At 38.7% G+C, this 22,591-nt stretch overlaps 1 protein-coding gene across 12 annotated transcripts in view; it reads right to left on the reverse strand.

Annotated features, from left to right (window-relative positions):
- The window catches only part of celf6 (CUGBP Elav-like family member 6), a 152,706-nt gene extending 130,431 nt beyond the window's left edge, over positions 1-22,275 (reverse strand). For all 12 annotated transcript variants that reach the window (XR_014918749.1, XM_085450616.1, XM_085450607.1 and 9 more), the window contains exons 1-2: positions 21,952-22,275; positions 11,110-11,192 (exon numbers count right to left, since the gene is read on the reverse strand). Coding sequence is in view for 11 of the 12 variants with exons in the window: in XM_085450616.1 (XP_085306742.1) it covers positions 11,110-11,192; positions 21,952-22,201 (333 nt within the window). In the remaining variant the exon portion in view is untranslated. The remainder of the gene's footprint in view (positions 1-11,109; positions 11,193-21,951) is intronic.
- Positions 22,276-22,591: the final 316 nt, after the last annotated feature.

Genomic DNA, 22,591 nt, shown 5'->3' on the forward strand with positions numbered 1-22,591 from the left:
GGGGGCAGTTGAAATACCGGTCAATACTTAGCAGGGACAAACTAGAAAAAATAGGAAAGCAGAAAGTGAGTAATACCATATAAACAGATAGCCATGAAAGCGATTCAAGAGAAAGAGAGGGAGAGGGCAAAGTGTGTAAAAAGTGTGCTTGGCTCACCGTAAACGCAGCGGTGCGTGGCACTTCGCCTGGCATAGCACTCACACTTTATGAGGTATGGAGAGGTCGTCTCCCTCGCCTCTCTACCCGTTTTAATGATACAGTTTAAATGGAAAAGCTGGAGCTTCAGTCAGCATCAAGGACTCCACTCCTTCTGGTCCACACACACACTAACCTGAATAGCATGCATAAAGATATGCTCACACACATGACCTGAGCACACACATAAGCTTAAATGGGGTTTTTTTTTTAGTGTGAGCATGTGTTTATTGATATAAGTAATCTAATATCTCACCAAATATATTCTAAAGTCTATTAGTTGTAAAATAAGCAAAACCATAACCTAAACATTACTTTACACTAAAATAAAGAGACTTTAATGTGTACATGTAGTAGCTGTTGCATGTCTTCAAGTATTACCAGAAAATTATAATTCGTGGACATCTAATAATCAAAAGGGCAGATGTTTCCATACGAAGAATACAAAACTTTGTAGGACATTTACAAATTGACCATAAATCAATATTGCTCACTGTGTAACAAGCAAGCATGCTTGAACACACAGACACGCACTCTATATACCATACACATGCTCTATAGATGATCATAGGCTGTATCCAGAAGCCTTGGATGAGACAGGAGAGCGACAGCGATGAAGCTGGTAGGTGAAACTCGCTGTCAGAGCTGTGAAGTCTCCTCAGATCTGCCCCATGTGCCTGGCCACTGTACAGACAGAAGAGACGGTTTCTACCCACACCCTTCACCTATCACAGTAACCTCTCAGAGGAGAACATACTGCAGTAATGCAATATTGATTTGAAAATGTAGTGTGTGTGTGTGTGAGAGAGAGAGAGAGAGAGGAGAGAGAGAGGGTGTTGCAGCACAGGTGTCTTTGTATTTTGATGAGCTGTATGCTCACCAGCCTTGTGTAGTTTCTTGATAAGTGATGCATTGTTTGTGCACCTGTAGAGTGTGTGTGTCTGTGTGAGTCATAGGGAGGTGACTATGGGAGTCGTGTATTAATAAGAAAAAGGTGAGGTGTTAGCGTTGGTGCTATTTCTGACACCTCACAGAGTTTTCCCAGTTTTTCAGTGGCGGGGCTGACTGAATGGAAAAAAGCAGGAGCCTGCAAACCCTCATTTTACCTTGCACCTATATCCTTTTTTTCATTATCTTGCCTGGCTATGTAGTCTAGTCTGATGAGAAAATATTATATGAGTGGTACTTCCAGTTACAATTACACCAGAAACTTGCACAGTATGGGAATGCTATCAGGAGTAATTTTCATTTGCTGACTTCCAATTGTTGTTCTAATTGTTAGCAGATTTGCTAACTCTTTCATTTGAAGCAAATCTAGTTCATTCTCTAAAATAATTTACCACCATTGAAATTTAGCATTTATTTTACTGAGGATTTCTTTTTATTTTGCTTGTTTATTGTTATTCATGTACTTTACAATTTAAAAAAGCATTTTATCCCTAGTCATTATCACCGTTTCCACCAAAGTGGTTACTGAATCAAGGTAGCAAAAGAACAAAATCGTTACTTGTCCAGTCTACCTTCCATTACACAAAGCTCAAGTAGTGTGTATTTTTTATATATAAGATAGAGAACATAGGTATCATTAAATGGTAGAAGAGAAAAATTATATTACTCCCTTAAAACTGACTGAAAGCGTTTCTTGTCTTGTAAGAACTATTTTTGCAAAAAGGTTGGAGTCTTCCCTTCAGCTGAGACAAACACTCATACCTACAGCCAATTTAAAAATCACCAATTCACCTGACATATACTTCGGACTCTATGAAGTGAGCAGAGTTTCTGCATCAGAAGCACCCCAGGCACGGGGAGCAACATTCAAACATCCACAAAGAAACTGTGACCCACAGGTTGAACCCAGAATCTTGATGCACCATCCATCTGGATATTTCTACTGTTTTCAGGTTATTAAGCATAGTTGTAGAAATTATCTTTTTCTGGCTGTGGAGGAAAATTTTAATTTCAAACTAAAAGGGTGTGTCCTATCCTGGGTGTGTCTACAAGTTTGATACTATATGATACACATTCAGGTACAGATGTTACATTTAACAGCCTTCAAGCTGTATTATACACTGAATCTCACCAGCTCACCAGATTGTGTCAGAATTCAGATTGGACTTTTTATAGCTTCACTAGAATGTTATCACACAGAGAGTTGGAGCTATTTGTGATGAAATAAAAGAAACCGCTCCCCTGCAGTGATGCAAAAGCAATAATAATTTTAGGGGGAAAAAACACAAAGTGAAAGGACTTATGAGAAACGTGGCTTTCATGTTGAGAAACTATCCACAATAGAACCAGTGGTTTATGATAGTTTAGAGTTCCACTGACAAGAATACATGAAATGCTTCCAAATATAACTCCCTTCATTCCAAACCAAAAAAGAAGAACATTAAATTTCCCCCCTAAATAAGCCGAAATATCTCTACATAAATGCCTTTACTTCTAAGGTCTAAAATTCAGACGAGTTCTTGCCGAAAAGGAAATATAAGAACCCTCACATGCACATCAAACAGATACAGAGAAAGTATAGTACATGGACTGAATCACAGGGGCCCACAAATAGCAGTTATTCCCAGTGCAATAAAACAGGCAGACTAACTAATGGAACCACCCACACACCAAACATACTTTTTTATCACACACCACTTTCACAAATAAGCATACACGCGCACACACACACACACACACACAATCTTTTTTGTCCCAGCCCACTCATTGCTCGTTAGCTGCATCAGGGTGGTTGTTTTTGCATTGCTGCCGTGACACAGCCTGGCTGCAGCTCGCCGTATCTGCTGAGAGTGCACCACTAAAAATACTCCACTTAACAAACTCTACTGATTACAGTTTGACTTTCTAACTGTCTCCTTCTCTCTCTCCTGTCTTTAATCAGCATGTAAACAAGCACAAGGTCATTTTCTTTCTTAAACGAAATAGGGGAGATAAGAGGAGCGTGGTGTAGTTAATCCTTTGGACACGCTGATGGAGGAGTTTGTCCTGGTGATGGTCGGGTATTAATTATGCAAGAATGATTCTCTTCTAGTGGTTGTTCTCTCTCGTGATGACACATCAGTTTATCTGTTTCGTCTTTTGCTTTATTTTATATGTTTATTTTCCATGTTCCTTGGCTGTCTTTCATCTGCTCCTCCAACAATTCCCTCCTGGAAATGTCAGTCGTTCAGTTCCCTAAGTCCTAAGGGCTGCTTCCAGATCGCCTATGTTTGAGTGTGTGTTTGTGTGTGCATGTGTGCGTGTGTCACTGTGTAAAGAGCCTTTTAAAATCAGTACAAGGCTTATACTTGTCCACGTGTGATTAACTGCAGTGTTTGATTACTCTGCCAGAGTGATTTGCTGAACTCAGCAACATCATGTTTTCTTTACCCCATGTTTTGTCTTTGAACAAATGCATGTAGATTGCCTGCCTGTTTTTGGCACATAAGGAGAAATTAAGGACAAGGCAGGATAACCAGGGAAAGCAAAGGAGAAAGGAAAGGATTTAAAGTAAAAGGCAGTCTGCTCCAACTCTAACTCCAAAAAGATTTTCAGCAAGATGAAACATCACGTTGTCTGAAACTAGAGTGAAATCTCTCGATGAACTTCTCAAACTAAAAACACGAGTTAATTAACTTTATCCACAGAATTTCTATTGACCTTTCAGTAAAATACATAAATAAAGAATCAGGCTCACATATTAATTTTTAGTTTGTTTTTGATTTCTTTCTTTCTAGCTGTTATTGCCAAACAGTCCGATCTTGATGCAACACAAACTTTGATGTTTAATTGGTTTAGAAGATGTCATATTCTAGCTTGCAGCTTAAGTAAGAGGCAGCGATCCAGTCTAAGTAAAAGACTAAAAGCATCATTTTTTGAGGTATGACAGCACCCAGGCCTCATTTCCATCCTTCTCCGCTATTTGTCAGACTTCTCCTCTTCCCCAGTGAAGCAGCAATGTTAACAATGCTGTCCCCACATTTACCAGTTCTGCCTCATTACAGCTAAAGAAGCGGATAAATTAGTGCAGGAGAGCATGCACGGCCGAGTCCAACTCCACCTGTCAGAGAGGGAAAGATAGTGAATGTGTCGAAATGGAGGAAGGGTGTGAAAAAACTGCTCAGCCTTCAGCACGTATTAAAACAAAATCTTCCCATTAAGGAAGACTCATCGCTCCAGAACCATTACCTGAGGTCTATGATTCAGTATTTTAGAAACTATATAGGGGAATCATATTTATGTCAATCATAGATTTCTATTACTAGACCTGTAATTTTCAGTCTGTCTATAGACAGTATAACATGAGTTCTATAACCTGTTTAATTTTAATCTACTGTTTTAGTATATGCATTTGTTAATAATGCATTTATCTCATGGATAATCGTGTTTCCACTCTGATTTAGAAGACTAGAATTATATTTCACAAATCTTGCTTTATTTTGGAGGAAACTTGTGAACTGCTTTCTTTCTGCTACTTTATACATAGACTCCTCTTTTGATGCAAGAAGAACAAGAAGTTGCATTTTTTTCCAAGCTGAACAACCTGCGCCCTGACCTGTACTGCAATATACTGCGTGTTCAAGATCAAAAGGACAAATGGAGCTGGTTGTCGCCATCCTCTGAACACCAAACTCTCCTGCCCTGCAGCTTTTAAAAATCACTATCTCTCCTGCTCATCTGTCCAGTGCCTCTGGCTTACCATCTTTATGGGCTGGTTAAGGGCGCTTTTACAATCAACTATGTTTGTGCCCTGTCCACATTTGCCTGTAAAATAGCCAGGCATTCCACAATGTCCACCCGCTTGCCTGCCAGGATTAACATTTTGCACTCTCCAAGGTTGAAAATCCCATCAGATGAAACCAAATTAATTTTGCACAATATTCAGGGCCACCGGCCACATAATAGGTGACAATACCAAGTGCATCCCTCGATTGTGATTCTATTCACTCCCTAATCAGCAGGATGGCTGCGTATGGTGCAGCAGCGTAGTAAATGCTTTCATCCCAGGGGGATAAGAAAAACAATGGCCCTTTTTAATTTCTTTTCTAAAGCGGGCAGCAGAAAGAAAATGATATAGACGTAATTGATGATGAGGAGAGTAAGGGGAGCCTTAGCAGAAGACTCATGCAGAAGACTCACGTCCAGTGGCCAGGCCTTTTTTTTAAATTTTGTGCTTTATAATGGTAACTGCTCAGGGGCACTGGAGGTTGACAAATCTGGCACAGAGGACAAATTGATCGGCAACAGAACACAATTTGTCCCATTAAAAGAATGGGTAAAGCCCTGTGTGGCCTGAGTAATTAGTTTAAACTGTAACATTTCAGTCCAGGAGTGGACCTGTTGGAAAGGGGCTCAGCGCGTCTGCTGATAAGACACTTTAACACTCCAAATATACACGCAACACACTACTGGAATATTCCTCATAAATCCATTACTACTGAATAATTTTTTGTTTTGTTTTCATAAATGACAATATGAGTATCCACATATGTGCATAACTTGTGTCTCTTGCTAAATTTCCTACTAACTTTCCAGTAAAAAGAAAAAAAAAAAGTAGTAATAACAAAATTACAGGAAACGCATCTCTTTTTTTTCTTATGTTCAAACTCACTGCCCATGTAAGGTATGTGTGATTTTGTTAGGATGAAAAAAAATCCAGTTGCTCATTCTCAGCATGCACTGAGACTCAGACAGAGACATACGGCTAGTGTATGGTGGGCACGTCTGTGGTGTGACGTGGGGAGAGAGTGTGTCAAAAACACGGATGCGCTGATCCATGGCCCCATGGCGGTGTGCTTAGTGACACATAATACTGGTATTGCACAATCTGCTCCTGACCCATTTTTGTGTGACACATAACTTTTCATGCATAGAAGGAGAAAGAAATACAAGAAAATCAAGGATCTTTCTATCCACTTTGGCGGAAGTTGATACCTCAAAGCTTACCCTTTCATATTTGAAGTGAAACACTTCTGAATGAGTTTGTAACTGTTTTCATATCTTCTCCACTGTTGTGCTTGGTTGCCTTGTCAATACAGGAGGCTGATGCTGCTGGTACTTTCACTCAGAAACCAAGAAATGAGGATTCTTCAGCTGAAAATTGTAAGCAAATAACAAGTGCTATGTAGGGGTCCGACCCCACCGTCCCATAGTTAATACATATATATTCTACAAGTTCACATTGTTACGACTGTTGTTGTAATTATAATATGTAAATTTGAGTGTGCAGGTGCTCCTCCGTGATTGGTGCATCCAGGGTGGATGGATCGTACTGACTGACTAACGACCGGGAGGCAGCGCATAAGAAGACACAGTCAGGGACTGCCAGGTCATTCATCCTCGGCCCAACCCAACCAGCAGACCGTGTGTTTCACTATGTTGGTTTAATGTAGGAGCATGTAGGGGTGGTCCGCCGTTTTGTTTGATTAGTTTCCTCCTGTTTTTGTTAGGTAGGGAGGAAAGTAATTGTCGTTTGGTTTAGTTCTTTTGACTAGGTAAGTTGTATTTACTCCTGAGATAGGCTACTTTTTGTTTGTTGTTTTGGCCTTGGGTTCACCCCGAAGTTATAATTCGCTCCCTTCCTTTGTTTAAATTCACTCATTGTAAATAATTCCCTGTCACAAAGTATTCATTGTGTGACGTGCTGCTTGGGGTTGGACGGGGATGGATGACCCTTTATGTTGTGGTCTGGCCGCGCCTAGACGGGCCATAACAACATACAGTAAAGGGAAAACAGTAGTGAGTGTGATAGGAAAATGAATGGTGAAATGAACAAGAAACAGAGATATTTTTTTGCCTAGAAGTTTTTAATTGGCATTTGGGCTTCAGTCGCACCCAATTAGCAGGCTTGTTACATGTGAACACTAAGAGCTAATTGGCCTTATAGGTGAAAGGAGCACTGCCCTAAAAGGAGAGCACAAGGCTCACTTGAAAATTCATAGTTCCAGTAGGACTATGTTGGAAGGCTATTTGGCAAAAAGTTGTAAATAACACTCTGCTCCTGCAAGTATTATTTATACTTCCTTGCAGCCTTTATTGCCAGATGCATAACAAAGACAGAATCATGGCCGCTATAAGCTTTATGGGCAATCAGAGAAAAGTATTTGGTCATCAGCATTTTTTTCTGTAATCAACAATTCACCTGTCAACAAAAATTGCATTGATTTAAAAAAAAAAAAAAAAGAAAGTCTTGAACTATATTTTAACAGTGTAGAAATCTTCTAGGAGTCAATCAGATCTGAAGGGAAATATCCCAAATGTTGTTACCCTATTAAATGGCCGTTCTCAGTTGCATTAACTTCAATAGATATGACTAAGAGAAAGATGTCCAAATTACAAAGATGACCACTGGCCTTCTTTGTATAACTGCATGTAAAATTTACACAGGCATTGCCTACCCAAAGCCTCTAAAAGACTCACTAATAATCTGTTGTCCTAACTTACTGCCTCAAGTAGACGTGAAGAGAAAGGTTCTGTGTGACAAATTAAACTTAAACTGCTATCTTTTCCAAAGACTAACCAGACGATTTTGGTGACCAAACAAACCAAAGAAATAAAAACTGCAAAGCACTACAATTTGGCATCACCACCATAAGGTAATAACAGCCTGTTGAGACTGATGGTGGTGTAGGTGATCTCGTATAATTCATTGGCATAATAACAACTGATAACAAAGAATTAATGGGATAATAACACTGGACTTATGTAAGCATAATCATTCACAGGAATAGCCTAACCAGTCTACATTCAGTACTATCCTGCCTTATACTGAGGAATATGCCGCATGTAAGTGCAAATACAACAGCACAATGAGCTCACCAAGGGCAAGAGACTCAATCTCTGATTACATTTACTATACAAACTGTAACAGCAGGATCTGTTGCACAGGACATCAAGAGCTCATTATGCTCTTTACATGCAATTAATCAAACAATATAAACAAATATCCCTTTAGCCATAGATGACAGAGCCCGATTCCCCAGTGGCAACTGATGTACAGTGAATACTACAAAACTTTTTTTTTGAAAAATGTAAAAGTCATCATTAATCTTAATGTGATAGTGGTGATACTATGCAATATAATCTGTTCCTCCTGCCTGTTCACACTGTTACCTATAATCTTCTCATGCTGAAAAATGCAAAGAATGTAGTGGCATGAAAATATCTGGACTTTTCTTGTAAAATAAAAGAAATATGTTGTGTGGTAAGATAACAGCGCATTTAGGACAAGTATGCATTTTGTTATCTTTGTAAATATCCATTACCCCTTTAAATGAATAAATGGGCTTTTAAGTTTACAACACGTGTTGGGAAAGCCAGCCAAGTCTATAGCGTCCACTGCAGCAATCGGCTATAATAAAACAGTTATTGATAATATTTACTCAGTCTTCTTCATGAATTATGCCTGCGACATTACCTAGTCAATGTTGTCTTTCTGTTTTCTTTTTCTTTCAGCTAATCATCCTTGAGCAAATCATAATGTAGCCAATAAAAGCAATAAAAGGAGAACTCAAGGACTCATTAAGAACTGGGAAGCTCTTGTGACCTGTGCGCTCTGTTCACTTGGGACTGTTCACAGGTTCACAGATGCAGATGCCTAAAAGATTCAAATTATGCTCACAATGTTCTGGCTTCATTTTTTAATATTGTTTTTTAGTTTGCTTGCTGATTTTGTCATTTGTGTGTTTTTCTAATCATGCAGAATTTTACAGAGAAGTATATTCACTTTTAGATCTAAATAAGGAAGCCAACCAAAGACTTGGCAATGCAGACTATACACTGCAAACTATACACATCTATAAAAATAGATTAACATAATTCATTAGGTTCATGGCTGTCAGGTCACATTTCAAAATAACAATGCAGTGGTTCCTCTTGCAAGTGTCATTTAACTAAATTATAAGCTTCAATATCTATACTATTTGTCCCATATCCATCCCTGTGAGATAGAGAGTAAATTGACTGGTTCTTATATAGTGCTTTTCTACTCTATTAGAGCACTCAAAGTGCTTTACAACTACAACAGCCATTCACCCATTCGCCCAAGCACTATTAATATAACATCCACAGTCACATTCTAATGGATTCGGGGTAACTCAGGGTTCAGTATTTTACTCAAAGACATTTTAACATGACATGCTGAGTAGTCTATCAAGCCTCCGATCAGCAGATGACCCTGAGTCACAGCTACCTTTTTTAAGCCACATGTCTCATATGAACAAATTTACATTTGGTTACCTGACAGTAACATAGCCACTGCTGAAATGAGCAATCATGGCTGTAGCACTGTGGTGAGACGCCACTAAAATGGCAGCATTATACAACTGGGCATCTCAAACCATCAGGCCATGACAGTGACAATGAGGCTTGTCCAGAAGTGTCACCTCTCCCAGCCTCTGTCTGTCTTTGTTTCTCTTGCATTATTATTTCCACCATTGTCTCTTTCCCTATATCTCTCTCACTTTATGTGTCTCATACACACATGGGCACACACACACACATGCACAGAGAGAGAGAGGCAAAGACAGGGAGAAAGAGAGCGAGAGAGAGGAAAAGACAGAACGTCTTTATTAGTCCTCTGTATGCAGTCTGTGCTCAGCCTGAGATTGCAGGACTGACCCCTCACTGTGAGCTGCACAGGGGAAATGTTTACTCAAACCCCAAAGAACATGCCATTAACCTCTTTCTAGATAGAAGACAAACAATAATGTCCCTCCATGAGGGCAATAAAGACAGAACACCTATCCAGGACCATCATGACAATCATCTCATTATGAAGCTGCGGGAGGTGGTAAGGAGCCAGGGAGCCCGGTCTCCCAGGGATACTTTCTCTACAGTATACCAGTGTGTCTAACATTCAGTAAGGTATTTATGATATGCAGTCAAGCGCAAACAAATTGTTAACCCAACAGAGTTAAACCATTGCAAGCCTGACCCAAATGCTACAACTACTGCTTCCCCCCAACTTGATAAACCATTCATTTTGCTTACTTTCTTCCACCTTTCCTTATTGTGTCATCTCCTATAGTGTCTCTTTACCTCTTTTTCTCCCTAGAGATTGAGACGACAATCCTTGGGCTCTGATTAAAGCCCCAACCTGGGAGGACATTTTAGTGTTGAAAGTAAATGAGGGGGGGGGGAGTCTTCTTCTTAGGAACACGCAAGCATAATTCAGTCACACCTTGATATGTGTGAGTCAAAGTCCCCTTGCACGCATCAAATAAAGAAAGACACCACAAGCTCACACTCATCCCAGATTGAGGGTCTCCTCCTGGGTAGGCTTAAGAGCCCACTACTGGGTACCGTTTACCTGTGTCGTTTGAAGAGCCCATTATTTTAATTGAAAAAGTTACCTGCCCGCCAAAGGCAAACAGTGAAAAAAAATGTGAGGAGAATTAAAACAAAAACACCAGATGGTGATATACATGATAAAAATGATTGTTTATACTTACTGTTTGATTATATGTGATAATGAGAGTGGGATTCCTCAAGGCAATTATTGTCTGTGGCAGCCATATTGTGAGAGGACAAGAGAAGGACGGCACGGGCTGATATGAAGAAGCGCTTATCAAATATCTCCGGCGGGGTGATTAGTGTAATAAGACACTGCAAGGTGAGATAGGCCACTCACACTCTTTTAGTATGTCTGTGCAAGTTTGCGTGTGTAATTAAGCGAAAAAGAATGGGTGTTAGAATGAGCAAGAAACAGAGCCTAAGAGGGAGTCTGAGAAAGTATGAGTGACTCCCTTCATCTGTTTTCCATATCTGCGTGTGTCTCTGTGTCTTAATGTATACCCTGTCCCCATGTGCCTTACTCTGGTGGTGTGTGTGTGTGATATAATTCCTATGTTAATGCAGGTTCCCATGCCAGGCTGGCTGCCCCAAGGGCTATAGCCTATGACAGAGGGCAGATTGGGGGCACTTACCCCTGGCAGAGTCTTCTGTTCATGGAGGGCGCTCTGGGCCTTCAGTGCTGACTCTCTGGCACAGTATGTTAGAAAGGCACATCCTGCAGTATCAGGAGACAGGAGAAAGAAAAGCTTATTACACACCACTGTTAATGTTTAATGAAAGGAAGGGGGGAATTACAGTAACAGAGAGTTTTCAGATTTAAAGTGCACATGTAATTGCAAGTTATGTTTTTTATTGTACTTAACTGTCTTGAGAGATCAAAACACAAACTAAAAGCTAAAATCATATGTCATTGTGGTGATTTAAACTTTTTGTGCATGTCAAACATTTGATTATATTGCTATATATTACATTAAATAATATTCAAATATGATTAAATGCATAAACTACAAAAGAAATCCATTTCATTCATCACTTAAAACACCCTAGAAGAGATTGGTAACACATTTGTCTGTAGAGACCCAGTTTCATTCTTTTGCTCTTTTACAAATGTGCTGGTTCAGTACCCAACCAGTAACAGCTTCCAGAGTGTGAGGGTTCAACTGAAAATAACATAGTGACCAGGTTATATCACCGACTTTGTCACTCTCTTTTCTCTCTTTGTCTGTGATATGGATGAACCAAAGCTGGAGTTTGATGAGTTTGTTTCACTAAGGGTGGAGTTGAGGTAGACACACAAGTACAGCAGAGAGCCAAGAGAGGACAAAATTGAGCGAGCACTTCAGCTGTATGCAAACAAAATCTGGAGAGTCACCTTTCCTTGATTCTCTTCTTTGTTCTTGTGAATACTTTTCAAAGTTTTCACTGTTGACTTTACAAATAGGAATGACAATTGTTTCATAGTACAGTACACCTCTGAAAGGAGAACACTTGACTTGTATAAAGTCATTCAAGGTGAGCAGAAAAAATGCTTTGCATACAAAAGTGAACAGAGATTTGTTACAAAATGTAACTTAAATACAGATCAGCTTTTAATTGGATAACTCAACTGTAGTCGCGTTGTGAACAGGTGACACCAGCGTAGCGCCTAAGTTTCAGTGTGTAAATGTTACAAATAATTTAAAAATTCGCAGGAGTAGTTTCATTGAATATATGGCAAAAATATGACACCTAATATAAGACTTACCGTGTTATTATATTAAAATAGAATTCATATATCCTGACAGTTAAAATGTAGCACTCTAAATTAAGCAGTTCTATATCCTTGGACTCATTAAATGCTGAGAAGATTAAAACTTTACTTTTTTATGTGACAACCCCTTTAGATTAGATTTAGTGAACTTATGTCATCAATGTTTATGTCAATAGAATGTCTGCCACGTGGCTTGTGTTTTTTAGTGTTTTCATCTAATTCATCCATTATTGCCCCATTTTAATTATGACAAAGTACACAGGACTAAGCAAAACAAAACGGCAACATTGTTAATGTGCATGCGTAATGTGCAAAGTAAAAAAAACCCATTTACTATTAGAAAGCATATGTAATGCTTTCTAATAGTAAATGACCACTTTCATAGCTACTGAAGCCCACAACAGAGTCCGTACATTTAAGGTGACAAGTGATTATAAAACTCTGACAATGAGCTGGAACTGTAACACATATTTGTGGATACTTTTGAGTCAGAAAATTCAAGAAAACAGAATATAAATAAATAGTAACTAGTAAGTAAGTCTCCTAAAAAATGTGACAGCTTTCATTAAAGGGTAAGTTGTTGCTCTGTTACGCGCTTGGCAGAGCTGACAATGGGTGACCCCCGTTCAGAAGAGGTTTTGCACTGTGCAGCATAATTTCTCATTACTACATGTCACACCTACTGCCAAGGATCCCCATGGGAGAAGACACACACATACACTCACACACACACCTACACATACAGATGATACCCGGCATGCCTAGCACCCATCATCCCCAAAAGCCAGAAACACACTCTGGCACCCAGCCAAGAGAGCTCCCTTTCACGACAACCTTCACCCACCTCCACAACTAGGTGGTTACTCAAGAGGAAAAATCACCTAAACGACACTGATGAAACAGCATGCCACACAGCAAAGCAGAAAAGTTTGGGAGCCTGGGGAAACACTCTTCATCCTTTATGGCATTACAAAACTGTGGAACATGAGTTGAGGACTCCTGGGGGGAACGTCCTGGCAAAGGCTTATGGGACTTGCAGGCTCGTGCTGATATTCTTCTATCGGTGCCATGCCATCTTTGACGTAGTTTTTAGTGCACATTTTTTCAGGAGAATGGCATAATTTTTATCTTGATGTTATATCCCCACAAATCAGTGAATCAGTGATGCAGCTGTAAAAATCTATAACTAAGGTCTTTTAATGTCAACATTTTAACAGACATTTAATTTACTTATTGTTTAGCTTTGTGTGAAATAGCTTAACTCCACACTTCAGCATATGTTAATAACTAAGTAAATGTATACACGTGCTGTTATTAAATGCAATTTAATAGAAATGACTTTGTTATACTTTGGTTCCCAAAAAGTTCCCAAAAAGCTGATTCTGTTCATCTGGAAGTAGCGTTTTTAGTGGGAGGAACATTTTTGTCACTCATCCAAGTGGCTTCTTCAGTTTTGTACTTTGGTTGGTTTTTGTTATAAGATAGTATAGAAATCATTACAGTTTCTGGAAAATGTTTTTGGTTTACGTCACAACATTTATTTTGCAAAATATCTCTATAACACAGCATTGTTCTCTTCATGTCTTTATTATCTTTTATAATGATTATAATAAATTCATATATTAATTAAGGTGCAATATCAGAATGCTAACACTGATTACATTAATATTAAATGTCTACACGTTAATGTATCAGTGCATTAATATTGATCATATATTATTGAGTATCATTTGAGGCTTTCCCGCAGTATTAATACTTAATAAATATTACATAATATGGAAAAATAATGCATTTAAATCTAAATAACAATCATATTAATGCTATTGTTTAAGTAATTGTGTACTTATATTATATTGTTGTTGCTTTACTGAAATAAAATTTAAAATGTGGAACTTTACTAGTACACCTGTAGTAATTAGGGGTGCAACAATACATAAAATTCACGGTTCGGTTCGATACTTTGGTGTCACGGTTCAATATTTTTTCGATACAAAAAAATGTTCATGCCTTTTTAATTTATCATTTATTAAAATTATAAATATATATTTTAACTCAAAAGTACAGTTTTTAAATTTAATGTTGCTGAAACAACAAAATAAAAAAAATAAATCTATCTGATTGAGAAATCACTCAAAGAGAGTTTATTACAGAGAAATGGCTCTTTCCAAAATAAAAGCTATACTATACGCTTTTTCTGGGGTATACTCTCAGCAGCATATTAAACATATCAGGTCCCCATAAGGAGAATCATGTGCTAACGGATGTCTAAATGACTCAGGTAAAGTTTGTAGCATGCGTGCTTGTTGTTTTTGTCTGCTTCCACTTGTCTTTGCACTAGGATGATGTCAGCGTGAATGTGCAGTCATATTCGTTGTGTTCCCACTAGTGCTGTCAGCGTAAATCTCGTTAAAATGACATTAACGCCATAACGCGGCAAATCTCTGATGGCCCCGTGCTTGGGGCTGGACAGCGTCAACACAAGCTAACTGCGCTAACGCACTAGTTCCCACAAATTGAGCATTGCGTTGCACATCCGACACACTGTTTTACTTTTGTCCATGATGCGCTTACCTTCAGGGTCATACTTCACATGAAAACCAAGATAGTTCCAAACGCCAGATCTGAATGAGGGTGGGGGAGGTTCAATTTTGGGTTGCGTTGAGGCATTTGCCATGTTGCAACGAGCTTAGCTTTTGTCTTGCTAGCTTGCGCTGCGCTCAGTGGATCTGCACTCCACAGTGCAGCCTAGGCGGAATAGTCGAACGCAGATCCACTGAGCGCTCAACACAGACAGCATTGTCAGAAGAAAAGTTGATAAAATAAATAAAAAATGTTGTATTGTTCGATACATATGCGTACCGAACCGAAACCACTGTATCGAACGGTTGCACCCTAGTAGTAATGCTACTTTGTCATGCAGGTACCCTTAGAAAAAAATGCATTTGATACTGTTAGTTTAAATAACATATTAAAGTGGGCTTCTTATGCAGTGTAGCCTTTAATATCCATTCAAAATATGTATCTGTCTCAGATTCCTGACAGCTGTTGAATATCTGCAAGACTTTGGGAAAGCTTTATACCCAACAATGTTGGCTCAGGGAACATCTGTAGCCCAAAGGATTCAGTGAGTGGGAAATCCAGTTGTGGAACAGATGAGCATTCTGCTTGGAGAACATGAATGACGGAGAGGAGGTAACAATGATCCAACAGCTGGTAGCAGGTTAGGCCTGTCATCTTAAAAATCTAAAGTAGGTAATTGGCATGGGATTACATATAAATATCACCACCCGTTGGTATTATATTCAATGATGTAAAATGACTTGAAAAACAAACGACTTTTACTGAATATGCAGCAGAAGGTGCAAATTTATTACATATATACAAAATATTACAAAAAAACATCACATTTACACCAAATGAATACATGTTTTGAATTATGTAAGAAAACAGAGCAAGGTTTAAGGATTTGGCAGTAATGTATACTACATGTTATTAAAAAACAGATAAAGCACAATTGCTCTGTGCATCATGTTGGGGTTTTTTTGTTGTCATGTTTAAGATGTTTCTGTTTTATCAAGTACATCCACTAACATTTAAATTAACACATTAGAAGTTTGACTTAACTAAATAATGACCAGCAATTAGGAAAATGCAGTAACTTACTGGGATTTAATGTGAAAAAGAAGATGAGAACATGTACAATGTTCAAAGATTAAGGGTAAGCACTGGTGATGGTTCAGCAAAAGAACTTGTGACTTTCTGTGATGAGCAGGTTAAGTGGGGTGAAAATAATAGTTGGGTAATCAAACACAATTTACCACACTACATTTTCAGTTAGGGACAAAAGTTCAACCGATTGTATTTAAGGCAAATGGAAAAGTAAACCCTGAAAAGTGGTTCAAAGAGAAAGCAGAGAATATGAAATGAGGGTTGTGGGTAATTACTTAAAGAACTTTTCCCCCTGTAATGCTTTTTTCTAACAATTTGTTTTAAAATGGAAATTAGTATGTGTGAACAACTGCATGCATTGAGGCATAAGAGTGAATTGTGATTTTTTTTTAAGGCATCAGGCACCTGTAATTGAAATAACTCCAGAACAAATTTGTATAAATTTTCAATTCATTAGCTGTGAATTTATGAATCATCAGCAATTTGCTCCTCACATATGTCTCATCCAGCAATAATCATTAAACTGGAAAAAGAATGCAAATTAATTCCCAACAAGATCTCGGTGCAAAGAAATAAAATAAAATAATATAGTGAAACAACTGAATCCTGCCGAATGTGACAGCCTGACCCTCTGGTGAGTACTGAGACAAAGATGATGTGAGGATTCATCCACTTCCTGCGTCTGTGTTAAACATACTGTTACCTGGAGAGCATTTTTCCATCTTTCCGTTGTTCCATCCATCTACATTCAGAGCTGGCTCTTCAGAGCCGTTAGCTGTCTGGTTCACACACAGCCCCTTTTCTAATGATCAAAGAGGTCATCTGTAGACTTAAGCTTTACCTGTCACTCAGCTTACACAAACTGTCTATCACTGTCCAACACTTGCTCTACAACACTCCTACTGTAGATAAAATCCCATACGTGTATGGCTCTGTAGCTCAGTGGCCATTACTAGAAGTCTGAAGGACTTAATTGACACAAAGCCACCAATCTGTCTCTGAGCTGAAAAGGATTTCTTGAACTCCAGGAGTATTGTGCAATTAGATATTACTGCCCCACTGTAGTTTACTTTTGGTTATTTCAACGCCTAAAAAGCTTTTTTATGTCAATTTGGCAGGCTATTTATAGCCAATTTCACTGCATGGACCTACCGAGGAGAGGAAAATGGATGAGGATATTTAACAACTCTTTGTATCTCTTCTTCCTGGCTGTGTGGTGCACCTCAGAGTCTCTCCTCTCAGCATCAGAGACGGATTGATAAATAACGCTACTCAAGCAAAAGATTTGCCCCCCACTAACATTCAGCATGTCTGAACAATGCATGCATTCTGGCACTGACACTAAGTATTATGGTAATGTAGTGCTCAGCGAAATGATGGATGTTAAACAGCACGACCTGGCTGCACTACACACTGGCGATCACCATGCCCGCAAATAGTGTCAAGTCATCCCACGCACTGTATACAGCTCCCTGACGACACACAAACTATCAAATCGGCATTAAAGGCAACAGTCTCTAGCAGCTATAAGGCTGGATATAATTATCTGTTAAGAGATGAAAAAAAATGTTCTCTGAACAGACTAACCATTCGGTTACACTCCTCTACCCAACTGTACAGGAAATCACAAAACAGAAAATTACCAGGATATTTAAGTCCCTGGAGATGCCCTAAACGCTCAAAGTAAGAAAGCACATAACATCTGTTCAAATTGTTGCAGTGCAATCCACATGAATTAGTCATGAGCTAATCTGACATATTTTGATCAGTTCTTAAATCCATAATTATGGTGCAATTTTTTTGTCATAGGCCTCGAGCTGTGAAAAAAGGCAGTGCTGCAAATCATCCATTAGGCATGTTTTACTGATTGACGCCAACAGTTATATGCATCATATATCTGTAACAAGTCAAATCTTTCTCACCCACGAATTAGACATGAAGAGGAATTTCAAACTAAAAGTCAAATTAAATGTATTGCATATTGCAAAAATAATAATAATGTTTTCAGGTATCATGGAGGCAGAGTTTTTATAACATCCTCTGGTTCTCTGATACCGTGCTGTGAAAAATGTTTATGTTGTGGGGAAAAAAGAAAGTTGATTGAATTTCTGATGATGTTACAATATTGAGAGCCTTCCGGGCCTCTGACATAAAAGACTGCCAATATACATTGGCATGTTGTGCATTGTTGTGAACGAAGCCTGTAAGCTGCTTTATAAACCCCTGTGTAATATGCACGCAGCTGCCTTATTAGGCACAAGTAGGTGTTGCTTCAGCTTTATAATACTTCTTGCACTTTAAGTTTGTTGTTGTTAAACTGTATTTAATTCAATAAAAAAGGTGTTTGTTTGTTTTGTTTTAATTTAGCTTAGCTGCACAGATTGAAACGGTCAAAATAATATCAACATGTCTCCACATTAAATAAATAAAGGAATTGTTGAATTATTAAATTAAATGCAATGCCCCAACTGCAGTCTTCAAAATGAACACAAAAAAATTGAATATTGAAACTGTTGCATGAGTATTGTATTATGTCACATTAGCCTAAGCTCGATGTTCTCTAAAGTGGTAACTGAGTGCATATACTGTGCACTAAAGATTACAGCAAAATATTATATTGTATAGAGCCAAGTAAACGACTCAAGCTACAGCGTTGACAATGGTTACACAGCAACAACACTTATCTATATTGATTAATACCATTTATATCAGCAGACAATCAACAGGCATAAATAAAACTATCTATTGTGGACTGTAGCAGATAAAGATTACCTCAGGGATTTCTACTGGACAGCAGTGAGTCTGGGATTCATGTGAGTCTAACATCTACCAATTATTTCTCAAATGACATCCCAGATGAGTCCATACTTGTAAAACTTACATACTAGACGTATTTTGGCCAGTCAGTGTTTTGGACAAATACGTTATATTACAGAATTTGCACTGCTAGACCACCAAACTGCATTGCACTGTTTAGAGACCTTCATTATTAAACCTGCATTTATTTATTTAGTTACTTATTTATCCGACACTGTCAGCAGTGAAAAACAAACCTGCAGGATAAGACATATTATTTGACTTTAAGTTGATTTGAGACTCTTGGTATCACTTGATAACAGTTTTGTTGGTTTGTTTGTTTTGTTTTGTTCATAGATCTATCCAGCAGACTAAGAGCGTTAGCTTTCATTTGATCTTATTTTTCTCTGAGCCTGATAAATGGGAACTTATTTGCGTTGCATTTTCAAAATGATTCTACTTTAAAAAAAAAACTTAAAAAAACAAACAAACTGCCCACTTCAGTCAAAATCAACATGAGGACAACAGCAACAGTGAAGCAAAACAGTAAATTTGAAACCGCCCCAAAAATAAAAGAGTCAATCCTAAAATCTTTTACAGGGATCCACAGAGCTGTAGAATAAGGTGATTATTTTTTGTGCATGTATTACTCCTTGCATGACTCCTAACTTGTTTTAAATGTTTTAAATACAGAAAAGATCAACTAGACATACTGTACAACAGTACATATAAAATATATAATAACAATGTGATGGTGTTTGGATCAATCGCATGTCACCTTTTATTTTGGCAGGTAAAAAATGGAATAATTGCAGTAAAACTGTTTTTCTTTCTTTCTATAATTTTAATTTCAAATTCTTTTTTTGTTGTTGTTGTTGTTTTGTTTGTTTTTTTTACCTATTTTTTTATTTGATACATAACAATTAATTTATAATTCAATTCATTTAAAACATGGAACTTAATTAATGACAGACTTAAGTTAAACATGTCTTGTTCACTGTGTTGTTTATAGGACACTTTGTCTTGGAAAACCTGTAGCCCTTCTTTCAAAGTTAAGTAATTCATTTTACCTTCGGTTCCCCTACAAAAGCTTCCAGTGTCAGAATGATCAGTCTGTTTGTAGTTTACTCTTTTCTCCTTGAGTGACACAGCTGATTTTACACTATATCTACTTTGTTTTGTTAATGTCACTAATCCCATTTTCTCACTCTTGTACTTTCTTGCTTCAGTCTAGAGATGTCACACATTGGCACAGCAGGGCACATGAGCATGGTTTAGATGAGTGGCCAATAAGAAAAACTCATCCATATAATGCATTGGTAAAATCTTATTAAAAGTGCACGCCTGTGCTCCCAAAGTGACTTTGAATGTCACGCGGGATGAAGTGGGCATAATGCGAACATCAGAGTGGCCTTGGTGGAGGATGATTTGAACAGGCATACAGCTTTGGAACAGGATTATCCTTCCCGAGGCAACTATCCTCCAGAGTGTTGACATTCAGGGATGGTTAAGGACAGGCGTAAACAACACGGATATCAGAAATATTGTTTTAATCGATCATCAGGCTCCAAAGAGGAAAACCAGAAAGACAAGAAGCAGGTTGAACACCAGCAGCTGATGGCTGGAGAAACAGGTGGTGCATGGAGATCCTCAGGGCTGCACACACAAGAAAGTAATGGTGAGCCTTCGCTCATTTCTCCCACTAGAGCGCCTGACCAGTCTAATCAATAAGATCATGAACTACTGCCACTGAATTACATATCATACATAATTTTCCCGCCTGGTGAATTATTTTTTGAGAGTGAATTGCATGTGAATTCAGCACCAGTGGTGAATATGTGAATGTGTGTTATTTGCCTGTGTGCTGTCTCAGTGCAAGTGTCTGTCTGTGTGCACACATGCATGTGTGTGCGTGTGTGTGTATGAGAAAGAGAGCAAAAGAGATAATTAAAGCATAATCCAAAACTATATGTATGTATATAAATTGTTTCTCAATACAGTGCTCTTTAACTTAAACTGATTTCTGGTTATATTTATATAAGTAATAATAATCCTACCAAATAAACTTAATAAGTACGTAATATGAATAATAATAACAATAATAGTAATAGTAGTAGCAGTAGTGCAAGTAGTCTCACAATAAAGATAAAAAGTTATACATTTTTATTGTAGCTTCTTAAATAGATTACTAACTGAGAAAATAATGTATAATAAAAGACTTTAAATATATGATAATGATCAAAATTTTAATTTTAATAAAATGTTTTGAAATTGTTGCAATCACATCAAGTTAATGACAAAATTTTATAGCAACAGTACAGGAAGGAATAAGTTGAACAAGACTTAAACTTTGAATTGTGGACTTAAAAAAGAAGAAAAAATAATTTAAGCTTGTCTAGAAATACAAAGCCGAATTGCACACTGGCATCTATTACTATCACTGTAATTAGAACCGATCGATCCGTGATTATCCGTTACGTGTCTGACTAATTACTAAGTGTACACAGATCCCGCTCCTTTTGGACAATAAGGGTTCGGGGGTGAAAAGAGCAAGCGAGAATGCAATGTGTGCTGGAGCCGAGCCTCTACTATCATCCTGCTTTGTACTTCCTGACTGCAACCCGCCCACGGAGCCCCGTTACAATACAGCTGCCATGTAAGTAGTATTTTCCACAGCTAATGACGTCCGAAAAGTAGAAAACATATCAGCCCGCTGAAAGGTCAAAGCAGCTTGTCAGCACCACGTTAATCGCCGATTTTGATTGTCTGATAATGGCTTACATTTTCAGCTCCCCGGAAAGTATTTACTTCTCGCTGATAATATACAGCAAATGTGATGGATTTTTTAAAATGGAATTTATGCGCCTGCACAGCTGCCTGTCCCGTGTCCCGCCCCCTTAACTGGCCTTAACGGGGATGCTGAGCACATGATAGTAAATGTAAACACACAAAGGCATTTTCAGCTGTAGTATTCACGTGGATTGTCTGGTGGCGGTAACAATTAACCCTGCACTTCCAAGCCGTTCACTTCCACGTGTTCCCCCTCTCACGCCTCAGACGTAGTTGTGTGTGTGCCTCTGCGTGTGCGTGTGTGCGTTCGAAGCCACTACGGGGCTCCCACACTGTCCCAAACATCTGCAAATTAGCACACTTTTCATGCCCTCTGCCCCAGAACTGAGCCGGGACGTTCTTTGTCACTACTTTGCGTAAACCTTTTCTCAATCCCTAAAGCACCATAAAAGTAGTCAAAACAACCAACCTTTATGCATTCCCGTAAACCTGTCTTTCAGAACAGTGAGTTCGTATATCTTTCCGAATTCCTCAAACAGGGGTTTCAGGTCTTTTTCCTCCAGGTTTCTGGGAATCTGCCCGATGAAAAGCTTGATGGCGTCGTGGTCCTTCATTGGAATGGTGTTCTGGCCGATGGTAAGCCCGTTCATCCTGCCGGCGCTGTTCGTGGTGCTGAATCCATTCTCTTGCTGCACTCCGTTTGCAGTGACTGTAGCCATCTTTCCTCAATGGGCCGGCGGGCTGCTCTCTCTCTCTCTCTCTCTCTCTCTCTCGCTCTCTCTCTCTCGCCTCTGTGTAGTCAACTGCACATTGCACACTCCCCCCCTCCGTTATATCTTCCTGTCTCCCCACTCCTCCTCCGGTTCTCCCTCCCTACCCTCTCCTGTCCTTCCTTTACAGGCTAAGCCGCTTTGTTTGGAATCAGTGTTATTTATTTATTTATTTATTTATTTTTCTTATTCTTTATGAGTTTTTATTTTTTCCGCCCTCCCCCCCCCCTCCCCACACACACACTCACACTCCATCACCACCGCCACCCCCAAGCTGCCACTCTGTCCCGTGACGTCAGCTCATACTCTTATGAATACACCACGCCCACCATCTGATTT

The sequence above is a fragment of the Copadichromis virginalis genome, linkage group LG1, assembly GCF_057382275.1.
Source record: "Copadichromis virginalis isolate Kocher_CV1m ecotype Utaka linkage group LG1, C_Virginalis_male_GT1.1, whole genome shotgun sequence".
Taxonomy (NCBI): domain Eukaryota; kingdom Metazoa; phylum Chordata; class Actinopteri; order Cichliformes; family Cichlidae; genus Copadichromis; species Copadichromis virginalis.